This window comes from Balaenoptera borealis (assembly GCF_965194805.1).
Source record: "Balaenoptera borealis genome assembly, chromosome: 20".
In the NCBI taxonomy this organism is placed as follows: Eukaryota; Metazoa; Chordata; class Mammalia; order Artiodactyla; family Balaenopteridae; genus Balaenoptera; species Balaenoptera borealis.
Window position 1 is genome coordinate 39,881,457 of NC_138879.1, and position 22,175 is coordinate 39,903,631.

The 22,175-nt window shown below is 39.4% G+C and overlaps 1 protein-coding gene across 26 annotated transcripts in view; it reads right to left on the bottom strand.

Moving 5' to 3' along the window:
- Nucleotides 1-20,140, bottom strand: part of SYNRG (synergin gamma) — a 92,768-nt gene extending 72,628 nt beyond the window's left edge. For 18 of the 26 annotated variants that reach the window (XM_082373909.1, XM_082373913.1, XM_082373908.1 and 15 more), the window contains exons 1-3: nt 19,991-20,140; nt 13,512-13,552; nt 9,343-9,464 (exon numbers count right to left, since the gene is read on the bottom strand). In XM_082373909.1, the coding sequence (XP_082230035.1) occupies nt 9,343-9,464; nt 13,512-13,552; nt 19,991-20,067 (240 nt within the window). In that variant the 5' untranslated portion in view covers nt 20,068-20,140. Of the gene's footprint in view, nt 1-9,342; nt 9,465-13,511; nt 13,553-19,565; nt 19,965-19,990 lie in introns of those variants that run through there. The other 8 variants (XM_082373912.1, XM_082373907.1, XM_082373902.1 and 5 more) reach the window with 3 other exon arrangements.
- Nucleotides 20,141-22,175: the final 2,035 nt, after the last annotated feature.

Sequence of the window (22,175 nt, forward strand, 5' to 3'; positions counted from 1 at the left end):
TTCAGATTGTATTGCTCCCTAAGCACTAAGAAAGTGAGGTATGTACCACTAGAAAAAACTTGACATTAAAATAATGTTTTTAAATCACGTGCATTTCCATACACAAAAAATGAACATCCAAAAAGGAAATTACAAAAACAATTCCATTTACAATAGCATCAAAAAAAAAAAAAAAAAAAACGAAACAACAAAAACTTAGGAACTAACTTAACCAAGGAGGTGAAAGATTTATCCAATGAAAACTACCAAAAACTGCTGACAGAAATGAAAGAAGTCATAAATAAATAGAAACACAATGCATGCTTCATGGATTGGAAGACTTAACATTGTTAAAATGTCAATATTACCCAAAGCAAACTACAAAAGCAATCCCTATGAAAATCCTGATGACATTTTTGCAGAAATAGAAAAACCCATCCTAAAATCCATACTCAATGGGACTTCCCTGGTGGCAGAGTGGTTAAGAATCCACCTGCCAATGGAGGGGACATGGGTTCAAGCCCTGGTTCGGGAAGATCCCACATGCCGCGGAGCAACGAAGCCCGTGCACCACAACTACTGAGCCTGCGCGCCACAACTACTGAGCCTGTGTGCCTAGAGCCCGTGTTCCACAACAAGAGAAGCCACCGCAATAAGAAGCCCGCGTACCGCAACAAAGAGTAGTCCTTGCTCTCTGCAACTAGAGAAAGCCCACGTGCAGCAATGAAGACCCAACACAGCCAAAAATAAATAAACAAAATATTAAAAAAATAAATTAAAAAAAGAAAGAAAACAGTATACCAAGTCCTCAAAAAAAATTTAAAAAATAAAATAAAATAAAATTCATACTCAAGGGACCCTGAATAGCCAAAACAATCTTGAAAAAGAAGAAAACTGGAGGACTCAGGCTTCCTGATTTCCTGCTACAAAACTACAGTGATCAAAACAGTAATGGTACTTGCATAAAGGCATATAGACCAATGGAAAAGAATAGAAAGCCCTGAAATAAACCCTTGCATATATGGGTCAAAATGATTTTTGACAAATGTACCAAGACCATTCTATGGGTAAACGACAGTCTTTTCAACAAATGGCGGTTTTCAACAAAATTGGACCCTTACCCAACACCATATACAAAAATTAACTCCAAATGTATCAAGAACCTAAATGTAAGACCTAAAATAATAAAACTCTCAGTAGAAAACATAGAACAGAAACTTCATAATACTGGATTTGGCAATGCTTTCTTGAATATGACACCAAAGGCACAGGCAACAAAAGAAAAAATAGACAAGTTGGACTTCATGAAAATTTAAAAAGTCTGTATATTAAGAGGCACAATACACAGAGTAAAAAGGCAGCCCACAGAATGGGAGATAATATTTACACATTACATATATGATAAGGAGTTAATATCCAAAATATATAGGAATCTCCTAAAACTCAACAACAAAAAATTCAGTTCAAAAATGGGCAAAGGGGGTTCCCTCGTGGTGCAGTGGTTAAGAATCCGCCTGCCAATGCAGGGGACACGGGTTCGAGCCCTAATCCAGGAAGATCCCACATGCCGCAGAGCAACTAAGCCCGTGTGCCACAACTACTGAAGCTTGCGCACCTAGAGCCTGTGCTCCACAACAAGAGAAGCCGCCGCGATGAGAAGCCTGTGCACCTCAATGAGGAGTAGCCCCTGCGCGCCACAACTAGAGAAAGCCCGCGTGCAGCAACGGAAGACCCAACACAGCCAAAAATAAATAAATAAAATAAATTTTTTTAAAAAAAGGGCAAAGGAACTGAACAGACATTTCTCCAAAAATATACAAATGGCCAATAAGCACATGAAAAGATACTTAACATCACTAATCATTAGGGAAATGCAAATCAAAACTAGAATGAGATACCACCTCACAACCATTAGTATGGATCCTATCAAAAGAACAGAAAATAAGTGTTGGCGAGGATGTGGAAAAATTGGAACTCTTTTATATTATTGGTGGGAATAAAATGGTACAGTTGCTGTGGAAAACAGTATGGAGGTTCCTCAAAAAATTAAAATAGAATTACCATATGACCCAGCAATTCCATTTCTGAGTATATACCCAAAAGAATTGAGAGCAGAGTCTAAAAGAGATATTTTTACACCCGTGTTCATAGCAGTATTATTCACAATAGCTAAAACATGGACTCAACCCAAGTGTCCAAAGACCAATGAATGGATAAGCAAAGTGTCATATATACATACAATGGAATGTTAGTCTTAAAAAGGAAGGAAATTCTGCAATATGCTACAACATGGATAAACCTTGAGCACATTATGCTAAGTGAAATAAACCAGTCACAAAAAGACAGATACTGTATGATTCTACTTACATGATATACTTAGAGTAATCAAAATTATAAAGACCTAGGGACTTCCCTGACAGTTCAGTGATTAAGACAAAGCGCTTCCAGTGCAGGGAGCGCAGGTTTGATCCCTGGTCAGGGAACTAGGATCCCACATGCCGTGCAGTGCGGCCAAAAAAACCCCCCAAAACCCAAAAGACATAAAGACCTAAAGTATATAATGGTGGCTGCATAGGGCTGAAAGGAGGGAAAAATGGGGAGTTACTGTACAATAGGTACAGAGTTTCAGATTTACAAGATGAAAAGAGTTATGCGGATGGATGGTGGTAATGGCTGCACAACAATGTGACTGTATTTAATACCACTGAACTGTATACTTAAAAATGGTTAAGGTGGTAAACTTTATGTTATGTGTATTTTACTGCAATAAAGTTGGAGAAAACATGGGAGGAATCAGTCTTACATAGCTACTGTAATCAAGACTAGTAGACACGTAAGTCAATGGAACAGAACAGAGAACCTAGAAAAACACTCACATAAACATGCCCAACTGATTTTGACAAAAATACAAAAGCACTCTGATGGAGGAAGGACAGCCTTTTCAACAAATGGTACTGGAGCAATTGGACATCCATTGGCAAAAAAATAAACCCCAACCAAAGTTTCATACCTTGTACAAAAACTAACTCAGAATGGATCATGGACTTAAATGTAAAATGTAAAACTTTTAGAAAAAATAAAAAAAAAATCAGAAAAATCTTCAGGATCTAGGGCAAGGTGAAGAATTCTCAGACTTATACCAATGCATGTTTTATAAAGTGAAAAACTGATAAATTGGATTTCATCAAAATTAAAAATTTTTTCTCTGAGAAGGACCTTGTTAAGAGGATGAAAAGACAAGTGCTATGGTCTGAATGTTTGTGTCTCCCCCTAACTCATATGCTGAAATTCTAACCCCCAAAGGTGATGGTATTAGTAGATAGGGCCTTTGGGAAGTGATTAGGTCGTGAGAGACGAAGCCTCATGAATGGGATTAGTGCTCTTAAAAACAGATTCCCCCCCCCAAAAAAAAACCAAAAACAAAACAAAAACAAAAACAAAAACAGATCCCACAGAGCTCCCTAGTCCCTTCCCCCCTGGGAGGATACAACTAAAAGTCTGTGACCTGGAAGAGGGTCCTCACCCGACTATGCTGGCACTCTGATCTTGGACTTCCAGCCTCTAGAACTGTGAAAAATAAACTTCTGTTGTTTATAAGCTACCCAATCTCTGGCATTTTGTTATAGCAGCCTGAACAGACTAAGACAACAAGCTACAGACTGGAAGAAAATATGTGCAACTCAACAGTAAAATAACAAAAAAATCCAACTAGGAAATGAACAGAAGACAGGAAGGGACATTTCGCTGAAGAGAATGTAATGATGGCAAATAAGCACATGAAAAGATGTCCAGCATCATTAGTGTTAAAGAGAAACCAATATGGAGGCTGCACTTTGAATATACGCCTAGACCAAAGGCTCACAGTAACCAAAATGTAACACTGTCCTGAGTTCCCCCAAATGCTGACTCTGACTTTAAACAAAACCTAAGCGTTCTTCATGTCAGTATGACCTTACAGTTTCCTAGCTAATCAGCTACAAACAAGTAAGCTTAGCAATGAAAAGGAAAGTAAGTTTCTAGAAAGTCATCACAGTAGAAGACAATGTACTCATTCATGTTTCTAATTAACTGTAACTGCTGAGAGCACTTGCGGCTTGAGGTCTCCCTGTTGGGGAATAGTTTGTTTCTTGCCCAATAAAATACCCATATCAAGTAAAGCTCCTTGAATTTTCTTTTGACATTAGTCATTGGGGAAATGCAAATTAAAATCATGAAATATCACAACACACCTATAAGAATGGCTAAAATAAAAAATAACACCACCAAATGCTAACAAGGATGCAGAGAAACTGGATCACTCATATATCGCTGGTGAGAATGTAAAAGGGTTCAACCACTCCAGAAAACAGTTTCTGTAAAAACTAAACATCCAAATACCATGCCACCCCACACTCCTGGGCGTTAATCCCAGAGAAATGAAGCCTTATGTTCACACAAAAACCTCTATTTGTCATAGCTAAAAACTAAAAACAGCCCAGACGTCCTTCAATGGGTAAATGGTTAAACAGACAGTAGTATATACAATAATGGAATATTATTCAGCAATAAAAATGAAGTACATGCAACAACTTGGATGAATTTCAAGGGAATTATGCAGAACAAAAAAAAAAGCCAATCTCAAAAGGCTAGTGATTCAATTTAGGTAACACTGTTGAAATCACATAATTATAGAAATGGGAAACATATTAGTTGGGGGGGGTATGAAGGGTTGGGGGGGGTATGAAGTGGGAGGGAGATGAATTTTGTTGTAAAATGTCAACATGAGGAGATCCCTGGGGTGATGGGAATGCTCTGTATCTTGACTGTATCAATGCCAACATCCCGGCTGTGATATTATACTGTAGTTCTGCAACTTGTTACCACGGGGGGAAACAGGGAAAGATCTCTTTGTATTATTTCTTACGTACATGTGTACAGACATTTACCTCAAAATTAAAAGTTTAACGAAAAATGTTTTGATAAAGCTGTGCAATTGGCTCACACATGTTCATCATATAGTCTATTCTTCCCTATATACTTGAAATATTTTGAATAATGACTTTAAAATTTATTCTAAATCTTGTGAAGTGTGTTCTTTTTATGAGTTTTGGGGAGTGGAGGGCTATTCGGCAACCAAGACTAATTTTCATCTTTGACTTTTATCTGAAAGTGCACCCCTCAAACATTTAAGGGGTGACTAAAGAATAATGGGTATTCCTCATACATGTCTGTGGTTGGTTAAGGTTATTAAGTTTGAGGGAAAAAAATAAGATCTGAATGAGTTTCTCCTTTAAGAACAGTGAGCAGCTTCCAAGCAGTATAATGCCTGTCAGCAAGAAAAAAGGTTAAACAAAAAGATTTTGGCTTCTTTACTTTAGAACCATTAATCCTAAACTCCTGATATTCAGGGAAATTATTTGGGTGATATCAAATCTGGTAGTTCACTTTCTTATTGTTTTCTGCATGTTAGAGATCCTTAATGTTTTTGGTTGTTTCAAACTCTTTAAAAAATTTTTTTAGATAATTACGCAAGTTATAAAACAATGTTTAGTGTGAAAATTAATGATTTTAAAATTGTGGGCATTCCCTGGAGGTCCAGTGGTTAGGACTCTGCGCTTTCATTGCTGAGGGCACGGGTTCAATCCCTGGTCAGGGAACTAAGATCCCACAAGCTGCCGGGGGTGGCCAAAAAAAAAAATTGTATCAGTTGTTAAGATTCAGTGGTAAGTTTACTAAATCTTAATTAGAAACACATGGTATTCTTTGGTAGATTGTTTCCAATTACTTGCTGCCCTTACTATAAGATGACACATCCCTATGTGGTGTGCATTCCTCCTGGTATACTCTCCTAATGATGCTTTTGGGTCATATTACTTTGTGAGAAGTGACTGATAAATCCTACCTTTGAGAGAAAGCTTTAAAAGTCATCACAGGGTTTGGCCATCTCTGGGATGTCCTTGGTTAAGGGTCTCACAATAAAGAGAACATGGAGCTGAATCCGCTAACTCATAAAGGACACGTATCATAAATGAGAAATAAATCTGTTTCTGTAAGTCACTGAGACTTGGGGATTTTTGTTTCTGTAGCATAACCTAGTGAAAGCTGAGTAATAACTTGGGACTTAAAACCTACAAAAGCTCAATTTATTCCTATTTTCTTCTTACTGGAGGTGAATAAAGAATGATTTGGAAGTTTTCCTAAATCTTTACATACAACATAGAAGCTTTATTTGCTTAAATGACTTTGACATGACAATGGTTTAAGCTTAAATTCTGATTGCTAACTCCCAATATTATTTATAAGTTATATACATGTGCTATTATACTAATACATACATAAAACATGCAGGAATAGAAAATATTAAATAATTAGGTAAAAATGAAATATATGGCACTTAAAATATTAATAGTACAAAATCCTTTTGTTCTGGTTTATTTGTGAATGATTTTTTTCTTTTTCAATAATATAACACTTTGGATTCAGCCAAAGATCTGACCCCTGGATTCAGTTTACTTGGTTTAAATAGGTATCGTGGCTGAAGAAGATAATTTACCAACGTGGATAAAGCCCATTCCTTAGGCTGTACTTGTTAATTAAATCATGATACCATCAATTTCACTCACCAATTCTAAAACCAAAACAAAAGCAAAACAAAACAACCTTATTTGCTTTAATCTACACTATCTACGATCACGACCAGTTACGCAGGGACACACGCTCGGCACGCTAGCAGGAAAATTCTCTACAATTCCCCTGCGACTCTCATTCAGATTCCCATTTATGTCTCATTTTAAGTGTTATTAATTTTTACCTAAACTCTCCCTTTTTTTAAATATAAAATTTACAGAAAATTTGGAAGAACAGTATAATATATATTTTTTTGTTTTATTTTTAAATTTTTTGGCTGTGCCTAGGGGCTTGCAGGATCTTAGTTCCCTGACCAGGGATTGAACCCGCACCCTCGGCAATGAAAACATGGACTCTTAACCACTGGACCATCAGGGAATTCCTGGAAGAACAGTATAATGTTAACATTTTGCCCTATTTGTTCTGGTTTTTTTTTTTAAATATTTGTTTGTTTTAATATTTATTTATTTGGCTGTGTCAGATCTTAGTTGCAGCACGTGGGATCTTTAGTTGCGGGATGTGGGATCTAGTTCCCCGACCAGCGATTGAACTCAGGCCCCCTGCATAGGGAGCGTGGAGTCTTATCCACTGGACCACCAGGGAAGTCCCTGCTCTCTGTTTCTACACATACATACACTCTTTTTTGCTTCTGCTGAACCATTTGTGGGTAAACTGTAGACATAATTTACTTTTTTTTTTTTTAAACAAAGAGAAAGTAAACATGAGGTTTATAAACTTCAATAAGTAACAGTACCTAGCTAGAATTTGGTAATATTGTTTTGATTCATCATATTTATTTTTTGGTTACCCTCTGCTTATAACAAATGAGGTTTTCTATTTACTTAACAAGAAAAGATACCTTTAAGAATTTGCTGCAAACCTAACCAATTAAAAATGTTAATTAAATAATACATGGCAAAAATCATGAAGGTGATACTCAAATGACTAAAGGCTGGGAAACACTGGTAATTAAGAACTCAGGCTCCAAAATGTAAGATAGCTTTGGTTTCAGTCTCTGTTCTGAAACAAGCTGTACGACACTGAACAGGGCACTGAATCTCTCTGACTGCAGTTTCCTTATCTATAAAATGGGAATAAAAATATTACTTATGGAGTTGTTATGAGGACTGAATATATAATACACACAATGAATATAGCACAGGTAAACAACAAATGGTGGTCATTATTATTATTACTGTTTATTACCATTATTCAAGAAAGAAAGTTTTAGACAGAAATGGGGGTTGTGAGCCAATGAAAGCATGGAAACATAGACAAATATTAAAAACAGAACATGAAATAGTGCCATGCCACTGGAAAGATCATTCCTGATATTAACAATATAAGAAATAAAAATTTCTTGCCACTTCCTGCTCACTGTGCGCCAGGTACAATTCCAAGTGCTTTATATAATTCCTTTTTCAATTCTTTCTATAACCGTACAGGCAAGTTATTATTAAATCCCCGTTTTACAGGTAAGTGGCAAAGCTGGGCTTTGAACTTAGGTCTGTCTGACACCCATGTTTTTTTTCTTTAATCCCCCCACCCCCCAACCCCACCACCTTCTGTGGTTGTTCCTCTTCAATCTCCTCTGTTTGCAACTCACTCCCTTAGATTTAAACACTGAAATTCTGAAGGCTCTATCCTGGACTATTTTCTCCATCTATAGGGTTCTTGGATGTTCTAGTTCACCCCTATGGCATCAATTACCTTCTATGTGTGGATGATTCCCAAATCTATAATTTTCAACCCAGAGTGAAAAATCTTGAGTGCCAGGTCAACTGATAATTGTCTCTGGACAGCCCCACTTGAATATTTCATGGGTCCTTGAAAGTCAACAATTATGTTCCAGTAAACAATCTCTTCTGGTGTTTCTTTTATTAATAAATGACCAGTCAGTGGCTCATGCAGAAAACGGGGAATCAAGTGTGATACCACCTTCTCCTTTATTTTCAACATCCAATCCTTCATCAAGTTCTCTTCATTTTATTTCCTAAGAAGTTCTCAAAAACATCCATCTCTGCACCTGCCTGCTACCACCCTAAGTTAAGCCAACATCTCGCCTGCTCTCACTACATCAGCCTCTTAATGATTCTCCTTACATCCACTTTCACTCTCCCCTCTCCTTCCAATCATTCTCCAATCAGCAGTCAGAATGATCTTTTTGAAACACAATTCTGATTGCATCATTCCACGCTTTATACCAGTCAATGGCTCCCTGATGCTCTCAAGAGAGAATTCAATGTATAAACAGTCAAGTACAGACCTACTGAAGACACAGGTTCAAATCGTGGCTGCCTATGCTCTGTGAGCATCCTCACAACACTTCCGTTTCCTCATCAGAAAAATGGAGATACCACCTCTTTAAAAAATTGTTATGGGGATTAGATGAGACAATTCAATACAAAGCAGTATCTAAGCCTTGCAAACGACAATACTGCTCCTTTCATGAGAACAGTAGAGTTCTTCTAACAATGTGATTTCATGGCCTCAGGTCCCTAAGCTTTCCAAGATGCCATTCTATAATTCTTCTAAGTCAGCAGTCAAATATAGAGGTCACCAGATTTTTCTTAGATGATTTATCTTTTTTTTTCACTCTTACTAACATATATTCATTTTATTTTGAAGGAAGCCACCTAAGATGCAGACTACACTTATTTCTAAATATAACATTAAGCTCCTAGTATGTAGCTCTTAGAACATAGACAATTAACAGCAAACGATAACTCTGTAAACACTGGCTAAAGAGGCAAGTACCTGCATAGCAATAGGTCCCTGGGACATCTGAGAGCTGTAATTCATTCCTATCATGCCTTGCATATTAGGCTGCATGACGGAGACCATAGGAAATCCTTGTTGCTGCATCGGCATCAGACCTGCTGAAAAACATAAAGATATCACTAAGGTCAATGTGTTTTACAGTTTATTTTCTTAAAACCATAAGCACCTAAAGGACTTGTTACTTGGGAGGTGGCACAGTATAGAGGAAAAGGCACAGGCTCTGGAGTGAGACAGACTTGAGTATGAATTCCAATTCCATCATTTACTTAGCTATGTGATCTTGGGCAAGTTACAAAACTTCATCTGTAAAATGAAGATAATAATACCTATTCCACAGAATTTTTGTGCACACTTAAAAAATACACAATATGGCCTAACTGGCCTTCAAGATGGCCCCCAGCAATCTCTGCCTCTTGGCATTCATATCCTTGTCCTTCCCTCCCATACTGAATAGGGCGGACCAGAATAACCAATAGGATATTGTGGAAATGACGGTGTGTAACTTCCAAGGCTGGTTCTTCTTCCTTTCCCTTTCCCTTTCTTTTTTCTTTTCTTTCTCACTCCCTTCCTCCCTCTCTTTATTATATTTATTTATTTCTTTGGCTGCGCTGCGCCAGGTCTCAGTTGCGGCATGCGGGTGCGGGATCTTTGTTGCGGCGTGCGGGCTCTTAAGTTACGGCACGTGGGATCTAGTTTCCCGACCAGGGATTGAACCCAGGCCCCCTGCATTGGGAGCGCAGAGTCTTAACCACTGGACCACCAGCGAAGTCCCCCAAGGTTCCTAATAACCACTGCAGCTTCCTTCTTGCTCTCCTGGATCACCTGTTGGGGAAAGCCACTGCCACATCATGAGAATACTCAAGCAGTCCTAGGGGGAATGGAGAATCCATGTGGCAAGGAACTGAAATCTCTTGCCAAAAGGCAGCACGAATTTGCCATCTATGTGAGTGAGCCATCTGGGAAACAGATCTACCAAACCCATCAACCTTTCCGATGACTACAGTCCTAGTTGACATCTTTAAGGCAATCTCTTCGCCTTAAGCCAAAATCACCCAGTGAGGCCACTCCCAGATACCTAACCCCCACAAAGTGTAAAACAGTAAAATGTTTATTTTCTTTAAGTTTTGGGGTAATTTTTTATACTGCAGCAGATTACTAGTAGTTAAGAGTTAATACTAATACTAATTAAGTTACTTTTAATACAAAAGTAGTTAAGAGCATGAACTCTGGAAGCCAACTAAAAATGTCACTTGCTAGGTTTGGGACCTTAAGCAACTTGCTTAACTTCTTTCTGTGCCTCGGTTTCACATCTGTGAAACTGTTTAATACCTAATATGCTCGAAGAAATGATACTCCTCTTCTCTTTCCTTACATGAATAATTAATATAACACCACAAAACAGCTATCAGCATGCAAAGTATATAATGCAATGGCAGGAAAACCATCATGAAAGTATGTTTTATAGTATAGTACCTCCCAAACTTTTCCAATGAAGTATTCCCAAGAGTACAGGAGAAGAAAGATTACATCCCTTCAGGGATTTAATAAATACAAAATGCCTACCACATTTTAGGCACAGTTCTAGATACCTGGTATGCAACAGTGAATAAGACAAAATCCCTACATAGCCTGAACACAAATTTCATCCTAATTTTGCACTGTACAACATATTACATCCATGTTGGTTCTAGTATAAGGAACTTTGTAAAATCAAATTTTGATTTTAAAAAAATTAAAGGTCTGCTAAAGTATACCATATTGATCTCGTGGATTCTGTGTACCTTCAAGGTTATTCATACAGAGTTTAATTTCAGAAGCATGGACACCACATTTGTAGGTAACATTTATTAGTGGCAAACTATTCATTTATATTAATCATTTTTTCAAATATTTGAGGGTCTACTCCATGTCAGGCACCATTCTAGGGACACAACATTGAACAAAGCCAGGTCTTTGCTCTCATGGAACTTACACTGTAATTGGGGGAGATAATAAAAAAAGAAAAAAATAAGTGGATATCAGGTGGGGATGGGGGAAAGGGAGAGCCAGGGAAAGGAGTGGTTGCTGTTTCACAGTCAGAAAAGGTTTCCCCAACGGGTGGCACTGAAGCAAGGACTTGAAGGGAGGGAGCCATGCGGATATTTGGTTAGAGTATTCTAGACAAAGGAACACCAAATGCGAAGGCCTTGAGGTGTCATGGAGAATTAGAATGCACAGACTGGGAACTTCCTTGGTGGCGCAGTGGTTAAGAATCCGCCTGCCAATGCAGGGGACACGGGTTCGAGCCCTGGTCTGGGAAGATCCCACATGCCGCGGAGCAACTAAGCCCGTGCGCCTCTAGAGCCTGCGAGCCACAACTACTGAGCCCGCGTGCCACAACTACTGAAGTCCACGTGCCTAGAGCCTGTGCTCCATAACAAGAGAAACCACGGCAATGAGAAGCCCACACGCCGCAAGGAAGAGGAGCCCCTGCTCGCCGCAACCAGAGAAAGCCCACATGCAATAACAAAGACCCAACACAGCCAAAATAAATAAATAAATAAATTTACCCAAAAAAAAAAAAAGAACGCACAGACTGAATATAGCATAGTAAGATGTTTTCCCTCTTATGCCTTTGGACCTACAGTTTTATTTATTTTCATAAGTGTATTTAAGTCGAACAGGTAACTCAAGGATTTGGTACAACATTCAACGGCACAGAAGTATACACAGTGAAAAACAAGTCTTGTTTCTCTCCTGTCTCCTATTCACCTACTCAATGATCTTGTAGCTACTCTTTTTGTCTGTTCCTTGTATATGCTTTCAGAAATAACCCATGCACAATTTAATGCCTTCAAAAGATCAAAAAGTCCACTCTAACATACTTTGTAAAAAAATCTTGAAAACAATTCCAAATTCCAGAAGAAAAAAAATCAGGCAACCTTCTGGGCTCTCTTCTTGTCCTGTTCCTTTGCTCCATATGTAGATTTTTACTTGAAAGTTTATAAAAATGCAAAATGACGAGCCACAATAATGAACACACAACTCTCTAATGCCCTCCTAAAGAACAAAAGATCTCAAACCATTTGATCTAAATCTGGGACACATCTAATTACAGATAGCTTAAATAATGCATAAATGTGAGCACAATGAAAAGAATACAACTGACCCTTGGAAAAATTTACCTGAAACTCAACCTCCATCACTGATTATAAATGGAGACACTGACCACCTGCTACTGAGCTGCTCTTTATCATTCATCTCTACTGGTGACCTAGGAGTCTCTGTTTCTCTAGCAAGCCTACCATAACCAGTTAACACTGGCTTTGTGAGAAGGGCCAGTTTTCAGAGCAGCCTGGCCTGTGGAGAGGAGCGGGGCACACTGGAGTGGGAGAAGTGAGCAGAAAGAAGGGCAGACATATTCTTTGATCAGTTTTGTGTTCCAGTGACACAGAAGCATGAGTCAAGATTATACCCCTTCACTACTGTTTCCTTGAAGACAAAGCTAGAAGCAGTATTGGTGGGCCCTTGTCTGAAACCAAGAGAGAAGGGATATACCTAGTGGAGAAACTGCTAGGAATAAAACTGAAACTTAAAATAGTTTAAACAGAATCAGAATATGTGATCTCTTATGTACATGATTAAAAGAAGACCAAATTCATATAGAGAAAACCTAAGTATAAAATAACTAAAGGGGTTCATTTATTCATTCAACAAGCATCTATGAAGACCCTATTATTTTCTATCAGCATGCTGGGTGCTGGAGATACTGACGAGCATAAGGCAGACATAGCCCCTGCCCCATGGAGCTAACAATCTAGAAGACAGACAGGAGAAAGATGGCATTCAGAGAACTACAACTCATTTCATCTTTGTCACCTGTTTCTTTAATACTTTTGTCTTGAGAGTCTCCTTCACCTCTGAGGTTAAATAATAACCTGTCAATATAATGCTTAAATAAGTTTGGAGAAATGAGGAACGATCCTTCTTATTCGCCAAATTAAACAATTTTTGAGAAATTTTAAGAGTAAGCTGTCACAGAGGTTCGAGACTATAAGAAAATTTTACTCTATTTGGCAGCAATACGACTTTTTTACCCACTTAATCTCCAAGTTCAGAAACATAATAGTGAAAAATGAAAGTTGAAAACTTAAGCTTTCACATACCTTGAGGGGGTCTTATTCCACCTGCAACTGGAAACATGAAGCTGAAAACAGAACAAAAATATATCAGGATCTTCCTATGTGCAAAGATTTCAGATAAAACATGTAACATTTCACATAAATAAAAAAATTATAGCCTGGGCCCTGGCATCTGTTCCATAGTACAATATTGAATTATCCACCATCAATACAGATTGACCATCCACAAGACACATGACAGTCAGCATGTTAGTGTAGGGTGAAAATTTTTGAGCCAGAAGACAAAAGACCTTGAAACTGGTCCTGGTTCTGTCACTGTGTGACTCCCCTGGATTCCAATCTCCCCATCCATAAAATGAGAGGGCTGGATTAGATTCAATTCACTGAACATTTATTGGGTGTCTACTACATGAAAGGCCTGAATGAGCTCAGTCTCGCTGAAGACACAGATGCAGGCAAATAACTTTAACATAGGACAGAATGTGCTAAGGGCTGTGAGAGGGCCAGAATACTAACAGAAATGAGAAGAAAAAGACTAATTTTATGGGTTATATCTTGGGAAGTTTTTTGGAGGTATCTCTTGAGCTAAATCTTAAAGAGAGGCACACTATATAGCTTGAGCAAAATCTCAGAGGCCGAAGCTGTAGTGTGTTCAGAGAAATGATTTAAGGTTGAATATAAGACACAGGACTGGAAAAGGAAGCAAAATGTAGAGGGCCTTTAAAATGTTTGATTTTATTTTGAGTATTGTATAAAGTCAGAGATTTTTTAAAAACTGTGGTAAAATATACACAATATAAAATTTTACCATTTTAACCATTTTTAAGTGTACAGTTCAGTGGCATTACAATGTTGTACAACTATCACCATGATCCATTTCCAGAACGTTTTCATCATCACAAACAGAAACTCTGTACCCATTAAAAAATAACTTCCCATTACTTTTTCCCCCCAACCCCTGGTAACCACTATTCTACTTTCTGGCTTGATGAACTTGTCTATTCTAGCTACCTTATATTAAGTGGAATCATACAATACTTGTCCTTTTGTATCTGGCTTATTTCACTTAGCATAACGTTTTCAAGGTTCATCATGTTGTAGCACACGTGAGAATTTCATTCCTTTTTATGGCTGAATAGTACTCCATTGTACGTATGTACCACATTTTGCTTATCCATTCATCTGTTGATGGACAGCTGGGTTGGGTGTTGTGAATAATACTGCTATGAACACTGGTGTACAAGTATTTGTTTGCGTCCCTCTTTCAATTCTTCTGGGTCTCCACCTAGGAGTGGAATTGCTGGGTCATAGAGTACGTCTATGTTTACTTTTTGAAAAACTGCCAAACTGTTTTCAACAGCAGCTACACCATTTTACATTCCCACTAGCAATGCACCAGGGTTCTAATTTCTCCACATCCTCACCAACACTTGTTATTTTCTGAATTTTTGTTTGTTTGTTTATAATGATAGTTATCCTAATGGGTATGAGGGGGTATCTCATTGTGATTTAGATCTACATTTCCCTGATGTCATACATTTTTCTCTAATGAAATGATCAGAAATGTGCTGTAAGGCTTCCCTGGTGGCGGAGTAGTTAAGACTCCGCCTGCCAATGTAGGGGACATGGGTTCAAGCCCTGGTCCAGGAAGATCCCACATGCTGCAGAGCAACTAAGCCCATGCACCACAACTACTGAGCCTGCGCTCTAGAGCCCGCGAGCCACAACTACTGAGCCCATGCGCCACAACTACTGAAGCCCGCGCGCCTAGAGCCCGAGCTCTGCAACTAGAGAAGCCACCGCAGTGAGAAGCCCGTGCACCACAACGAAGAGTAGCTCCTGCTCGCCGCAACTAGAGAAAGACTGAGCAGCAACGAAGACACAACACAGCCAAATAAATAAGTAAATAAATAAAAGAAATATACTTACTAAAAACAATCTAGATTTATAAAAAAAAAAAAAGAAATGTGCTGTAGGTTTCTCTGGTAATGGGGTATGACAGAGAAGACTTGAAATAACAAGAATTAGCTAAGAAACTACTACAATAATCTTAAAAAGAAATGAAAAGGGTCATAACCAGAGTAGTGGGAATAGAAAAGAAGAGGTGAATGAAATCTATTTAAAAGGAAGAATCAACAGGACTTAGCAACTACCAGGATGGAGAACAGCACTGAAAAAGCAGAAAGGGCTGAAGATGCTGCCGAGATTTTGGGCCTGAGCAACTGTAAGGATGGTGACACTGTTTACCTGCTGACAGGAACCCAGTGTGAGCAGGTCTGGGGAGAAAGGTGTTAGGAGGGTGTCCACGAGGAGCAATCTAATAGGCAACCAGAAAAGTAACTCCAGCTCAAGGGAAGGGTCTGCATCAATCTACCTAGGCTCTTTTAAATAAAGGTAAAAAAAGAAAAAAATTAAAGTCTGGTTGTGGATGAAAGAGCCAAAGGAATGTGTACATAGTGAGAAGACAACAAAGGAAAACCTTGGAGAATTCTTAGTGAAAACTGAGTACGGAAGGGTCACTGAGAACCAAAGAAGTTGCTTATAACTGAGAGTTATAACTGAGGAAGGACTGCATTTAAGGAAAAAGTGTCTAACGCTGTAGAGAAGCTGAGAAGAATGAGGATTACTAAATAAAGATCGCTGTTTGCGAAAATGGTGATCTTTGAGTGAACGGTTTCAACAGAGGAAGAGGAAGGGACCTTCATAGACAAAGATTTAGGATACAAAAGATATACTTAGTGATAGCTAAAACAAGGTTTTTGAGACGATGGCATTAACGTAGCAAAAGGAAGAGGGACTTCTTTCTCTGAGACCGGAGGGAAAGGAAATGGGACAGATTAAGGAAGAAAAAATCTGAGTGGGAAAAGCCCTTAATCTGGGAGTCAAGGATCTGAAGTGGGTTTCTGGATAGTCTTTAAAGATATAGTGAGATCAGGAACGGTATGCCAAATTTATGTGTCCTTGCATTTTTCTATTGCACAACACTCCCCCTTCCCAGGAAAAGGGCTAAAAATCAAACTTTAGAGTCTTTTAGCTCTAAAATATTTTAATCAACAAGATTTTTCTGTAAGGTGGTTCACAAATTTCTAGTTGGACATCTACCTGATTACAGCCTTGTAGAGGATCTGAACCATTCGCAAATTCTGCTGACAAGCGAGCCCGCACCAAAGAGAGGTCTGAACAGTGAACAGCTTTTCCAAACTGCACACAAGACGTATCAGCTAAGTAATGTGTTAACTGGATAAAGTGTTTAAACTGCAAGTTGAAATTTAGTAGGACTCAATTTTTTAAAAAGTTACTCATACACTAAGACTTAAGTAGTCAACCTATTGAGACTTTCCAAATCAGTCTTAAAGATTACAATCACCAATAGGGCTTAGTGGCTAAGTAAAAACTGGACACTCGAGTGACATTTTCTTCTCTCCAGCTCCGCCACAAAGTAACCGTGAAGCTCTATGCAATCCCTTTCACCACCCTGTCCTGTTTGCCCTTTGTCAAACGAGGACACAGAACCACAAGTTTGCCAAGGTCCTAGCTAAGACAACCAAATAATGTACAGATGTATAAAGGCTACTTTGAAAACATAAACAAAAACTAAATTAAGAACATTACTGACAAACATGACTTACTCCAGTAATTATACAACCCAAACTACCTACTGGCCTATGTACCATTCATAGGACTCTCTGAAATGTTTAGACTACTAACAGCAACATGCTTAAAGACTGGTTAGACAAACAGCTAAGTAAGACTGATAAGACAGCAAAAGTTTGGCAAAAAAATGGGCAACAAGATGACAAACAATGTGAAGCATAACTGTGAGCCCTGCTTGTCAAATGCCTATCTCATTCATCCTCCCCTTTCAGTTACCTCTGCTACTAACCCAGATCAGCCTTCACTTCTGAGGCCTGGACTCAGCAAGACTTCCTAATGGATCTCCCCACCTGCAGACTCTGTGGCTTCTAACGCAGCTCACGTAGCACAGGTGAGGCGCATCTAGCTAAGGGGCCATTTGATAAAGCTACTCTTGGGATTAAAACAATGTAATGATTCCCCCTTAAATTGAATTTTTTTAGTTTATATTCAAGGCCCTCTCCAGTTTGAACACAACTTTTTCAGTTTTATCTCACAAAACTCGTTTCTCCCACTCAGGGCCACAGTCCATCTGGCCTACCTGCTGTCCCCTAACGTTCACTGGGCCTTCCCATCTCCATGACAATCTCTTGACCCCTTCCTCTTCCTTGAAATGAGGCCCAATTGAAATACCTCTTCTTTGCCTACAACGTTGCTTGAATCTACAAATATTTACAGAATGTTTTCTATGTGTAGAATGTGCTAGAAGCAGTGGAAGATAAAAAGATGACGAGGCCCTTAAGGAGCTTATAAAAGCAGGAAATAGACAAGCTCACAAATGATACTATCCCAGAAGGACACAGTCTAATCAAGATCTTTCAACTGTTTTTTTCCTGCCATACTTTAAAAAAGAAAAAAAGTTATACTTCTCATCTCTTGTGTAAATTTTGCCCTTTATACAACTCTACTATTTATTCTAAAGTAGCCCATTCAGGATACCAATCAAAAGTAGGCTAACATTAATAAAGTTGGAAAATGCCTGTGCTTTTTGCTTAGCCTCTTAGGAAGGACACAGACAAGTACCTAAGAAATACAGTAAATTATAGTTCACGGATTTCCTCCATTAAAAGCTGAGAAAGGTTGCCTGGTTCTTTTTCTTTTCCCTAAAATATACTTAGGGTACCAACCATAACGTTAGCTTCCTTATAAAAAAACAACCTCAGCCCTCACCACTGCTCTCTAAAAACCATATTCTTTCTTTATTAAGCATACAGCTTCTCAGCCTCAGAAAATCTCCAATATAATATTTACCACACATTTTACAAGATAAGGCTGATTTGCTCTCCCACATATCCTCTAGAGCTTAAGAATGTAATGTTACTACCACCAAATTTGAAATAGGAAAGAAATTTTAAAGTCAATCATTCTAATTTCTATTACAATTCAGGCCATATTTAGAAAAAAAATTATGTTCATGGACCAATGATGTTAAACTACTACAAACTAAGGGGAATGATCCACTTAACTTTCTACACCCAAACTCCTCTCCACCTGAAAAAAACAAAAAAACCCCAAACCAAAACAACAGCAAAACCCCCCAAAACCCGTACCTAGAATGCCAAATTCTTTTAAGTTTATATTTCCCCAGAACTTGGTGCCATAATTCATCATAAGCTTGGTCAAATTAATGCCACTCAAGAACATTTTAGAAACTGTTGTCACATTCAGAAAAGAGAGATTATTACATATTTGTCTTCTCTAGCCAGAAACTGACTTATATCAAGTATTCATGAAAAACTCTAATGAAACAGTGGAAATCAGAAAACAAAAGAGAAAGAAAACAGTTTTAAATCTAGAGAGAAAGATGTGAAAAAGAGAAAGTGAAAAATGCAGTTGCACACAGGCGAACAGTGACTGCTCTATTTTCCTCGCGCATATACAAGCACCTGCAGGACGTGAGGATTTTAAAGGCTTCACACTGTGGCGTTCATGACTCCAAAATAAAACACTGCATTAAAAAAAAAAACTAACACTTTGTTTTCCAAAAATAATTTAGGATGCTGAAGATAAAAAGCTAAATTATCTCCAAATGTGTATGAACCTTGGGTTGGCTAGCAAAACAAAGTCAGACTAGGTCATTACAGAAGTGGGATGAAAACTTCCCAGAATCAAATATTTCCTCAAATGATGAACTTGTCAGGTTGCAAATTCATCTCTTTTATTGTTCTAGATATGAGAGCCACTGGCGATTAGTAGCTGGAATTGACAGAGAGCAAATTTGTTTAAGGACTAAGTAAAAGTCTGGAAGCTTTGTTTTGATAACTGCGTACGTGCTGTTTAACAGTGAATTGTTTTTTAGTAAGAAGACAGGTGTTAAAACTACCTCTACAAGAGCTCTATATACTAATTCAAAGGTCTTCAGATTTTCCTGCTGTTTCTGGTGTGTTAAGGAAAAAATAAAAAGGACACAACACTGAAAAAAAGAGTGCACACACACACACACACCTTGGAAACACTTGTGCAGCTCTGTGAACAGATTTTTCAGACCCCTCCCTGGTCAAGCCCTGGGAAAAGGAAGTCTCCGGTCGCTTCAGATCCAGTCGGGCTAGAAGCGAGGCGTCGGGGTTCCTCCTTTATCCACCCAGCCGGGTGGCAGCCGCACTGATGGGACACTCACCTCCTCCCCCTCTCCTCCCCGCTCAGCCTCAGCAGCCAGTGCCCCCGAGCCTGCAGGACAAGAGTCGAGCGCCCGGGCTCCATCCACCCCTTCGGCCTAGGTTCCCGGAGGACGACCCTCCTCCCGCAGCGCAGTTCCGAGGGAAAAGGGGTCGGCGCGGGCGAAAACCGCCATAACGGCCGACCACCCGTCGCCGGTGCCGGGTCTGCTCTGCGTCTGCGAGGCGCGTCCCGGCCCAGGTCTTCACACCCACCTGCCTCCCCCGGCAGCCCCCGCGCCAGGTCCCGCGGCCCCGCCGCCGCCAGCTCCCGTTCCCGGCCGCAGCGCCATCTTGCTCCGGGCCCGCCGCCGCCGCCTCCGCCGCCACCTTCCCAGCAGCTGTCAGCTCCCGACAGCCACTTCCGGGGCAAACGCAGGACCCCACCTCGCCGCGGCCTGGGCGACGGGGCGGGGCCGCGCGCCCACGTGACCCTTCGCGTCCGGGGGAGGAGCTGCGCTCCCTCGTCACGTGACCCGGCCACAGCTGAGGGCCCTACGGGTGCAATTCTAGTTCAGGTGCTGGTGGGGTGGTCTGGGCCCGGCTCCAGGGGAGTTGATTCATTCTCAGGCAAGGCTCTGTGGAGAACCCAGCTGGCCGCCGAGCGGCAAGGCGTCATCGTTCCTCCGTTTGAAAAACCATCGTCTTGCTTAGTGAAAAGAGTACACCGAGTCCTGTTTTTTAACCTGGATGGTGGGTACACGGGTGTTCTTTTATTGTTACTCTTTACACAAAGAATAGATGGATCTTGAATGCCCCTTTGATAGCTTCACAGCGCCGATTAGTGATGAGCTCTACTTTTTCCCAGGAACTCGGCAACTTCCTTTTGGTACCCACCCTAAAAGCCGGTGTTTAGCCGCCTGGTAATCCCCGTTTTCCCTATACTTACAATCAGGGCCAAAACAGTGGTGCTTGGAAAAGTTCATTGCTCCGAACCTTCCTGGGCATATTTTCACCGTGATTTTTTTTTTCCTAATCAAACTACTGTAGGTAAATATAAAAGTTGAATGTAAACTTTCTCAAGCCCTCAAGTGGAGTTTCCTTACTAGCAAGTAACGGATTATAATTAGCTTTATCTTTTACTCTTGCCTCAGGGCTTTTACTGGGAAACAATTTGTAATAATAGTTATTGTTTATTGGGCACAATCACTGGTCAAGAAATTTACTGTATTTTTTCAAATCCTGTGTCCCTAAGAGCTAGTATTGGCATTTCACAGATAAGAAAATCAAGGTTAAAAGAAGTAGTAATTTACCCAGAACAAACAGCTGCAAAACAGCAGGACCAGGATCAAAATCCAAGGTGTTTGACTTCAAAGTCTTTGCTCATTTCAGCTAGAGCCAGCTATTTAATTATGCTTTTTTCCCCCATAATTGTCCACTAACTTCATTCCTCCCCTTCTTTAGATGGAACTGTGTAGCAGATGTTCCAATGGACATAAACTGATATGTAACTAAATTCAGTATTAATCCATTGACAAATCAAGATGATACAGGCTTATGTAGCCACTTTTAAGGATGGGTGATTGCACAGGAGAAAATACTTAAAAAAAAAAAAAAGAGGAAATAAAGTCAAATGAAGGGAGTATTTCAAAGATCATAGACCACATGACTCAGGATGTCAGCGTTCCACAATATTTCCAGTCCAGGTTAGACGCTGTCCTGTGATGATTCAGCATTGTGGCCTTATGTCTAACACGGCATCTACCGCACTATTTGTTCCTTTACTTTGTGCCCACTACACTGTAAGGGCAGGGACTGTGTTACCAAGACTTGTATTCCTAACCAAATATATAACATTTGGTTAAGGAATATATTTTGTGAAGTTATGATGCGTCAGGCACAGTGCTAGGTACTTCTAATCTTGAGACATAGTCGGTGTTACCCTCAATTTCACAAACAAACTGAACCTCTGAGAAATTAAAGAACTTAAAACAACTGGCAAATGGGTGGCACCAGTATACCCACTTCCAGAATACATTTTGAGTCAAGGCTCTGTTTGCAAGAACAAAAAAATCACAGGCTTGTAAGTATTTCTTGCACCTTGTAGCAACAGGTCTCCATTTACATAAATTCTGAAGATGAACAATTTTTGTCTCATCTAAAATATTTAAGTTGCAGTCTACCCATCCTGACTCTAGAATAAAAGACTGAGAATACAGGAAATAAATAAGTTTAAGTCAAATGTTGCTGAGAAAAGGTTATCTATATTATAGTATTACAGTACTGATAACTAACATTCATGTCAGGCACCATTCCAAGTACCTTACATGTATGAAGTCGATTTTTTATTCCACTGTACAAAACTAGCAACTGAGGAAAATCTGCTAAGAGTGAATAGTCTCTATCACTGTATAATCATAATCCTTTACCTTTGGCAGAGACCTGCATACTATCTGGATGA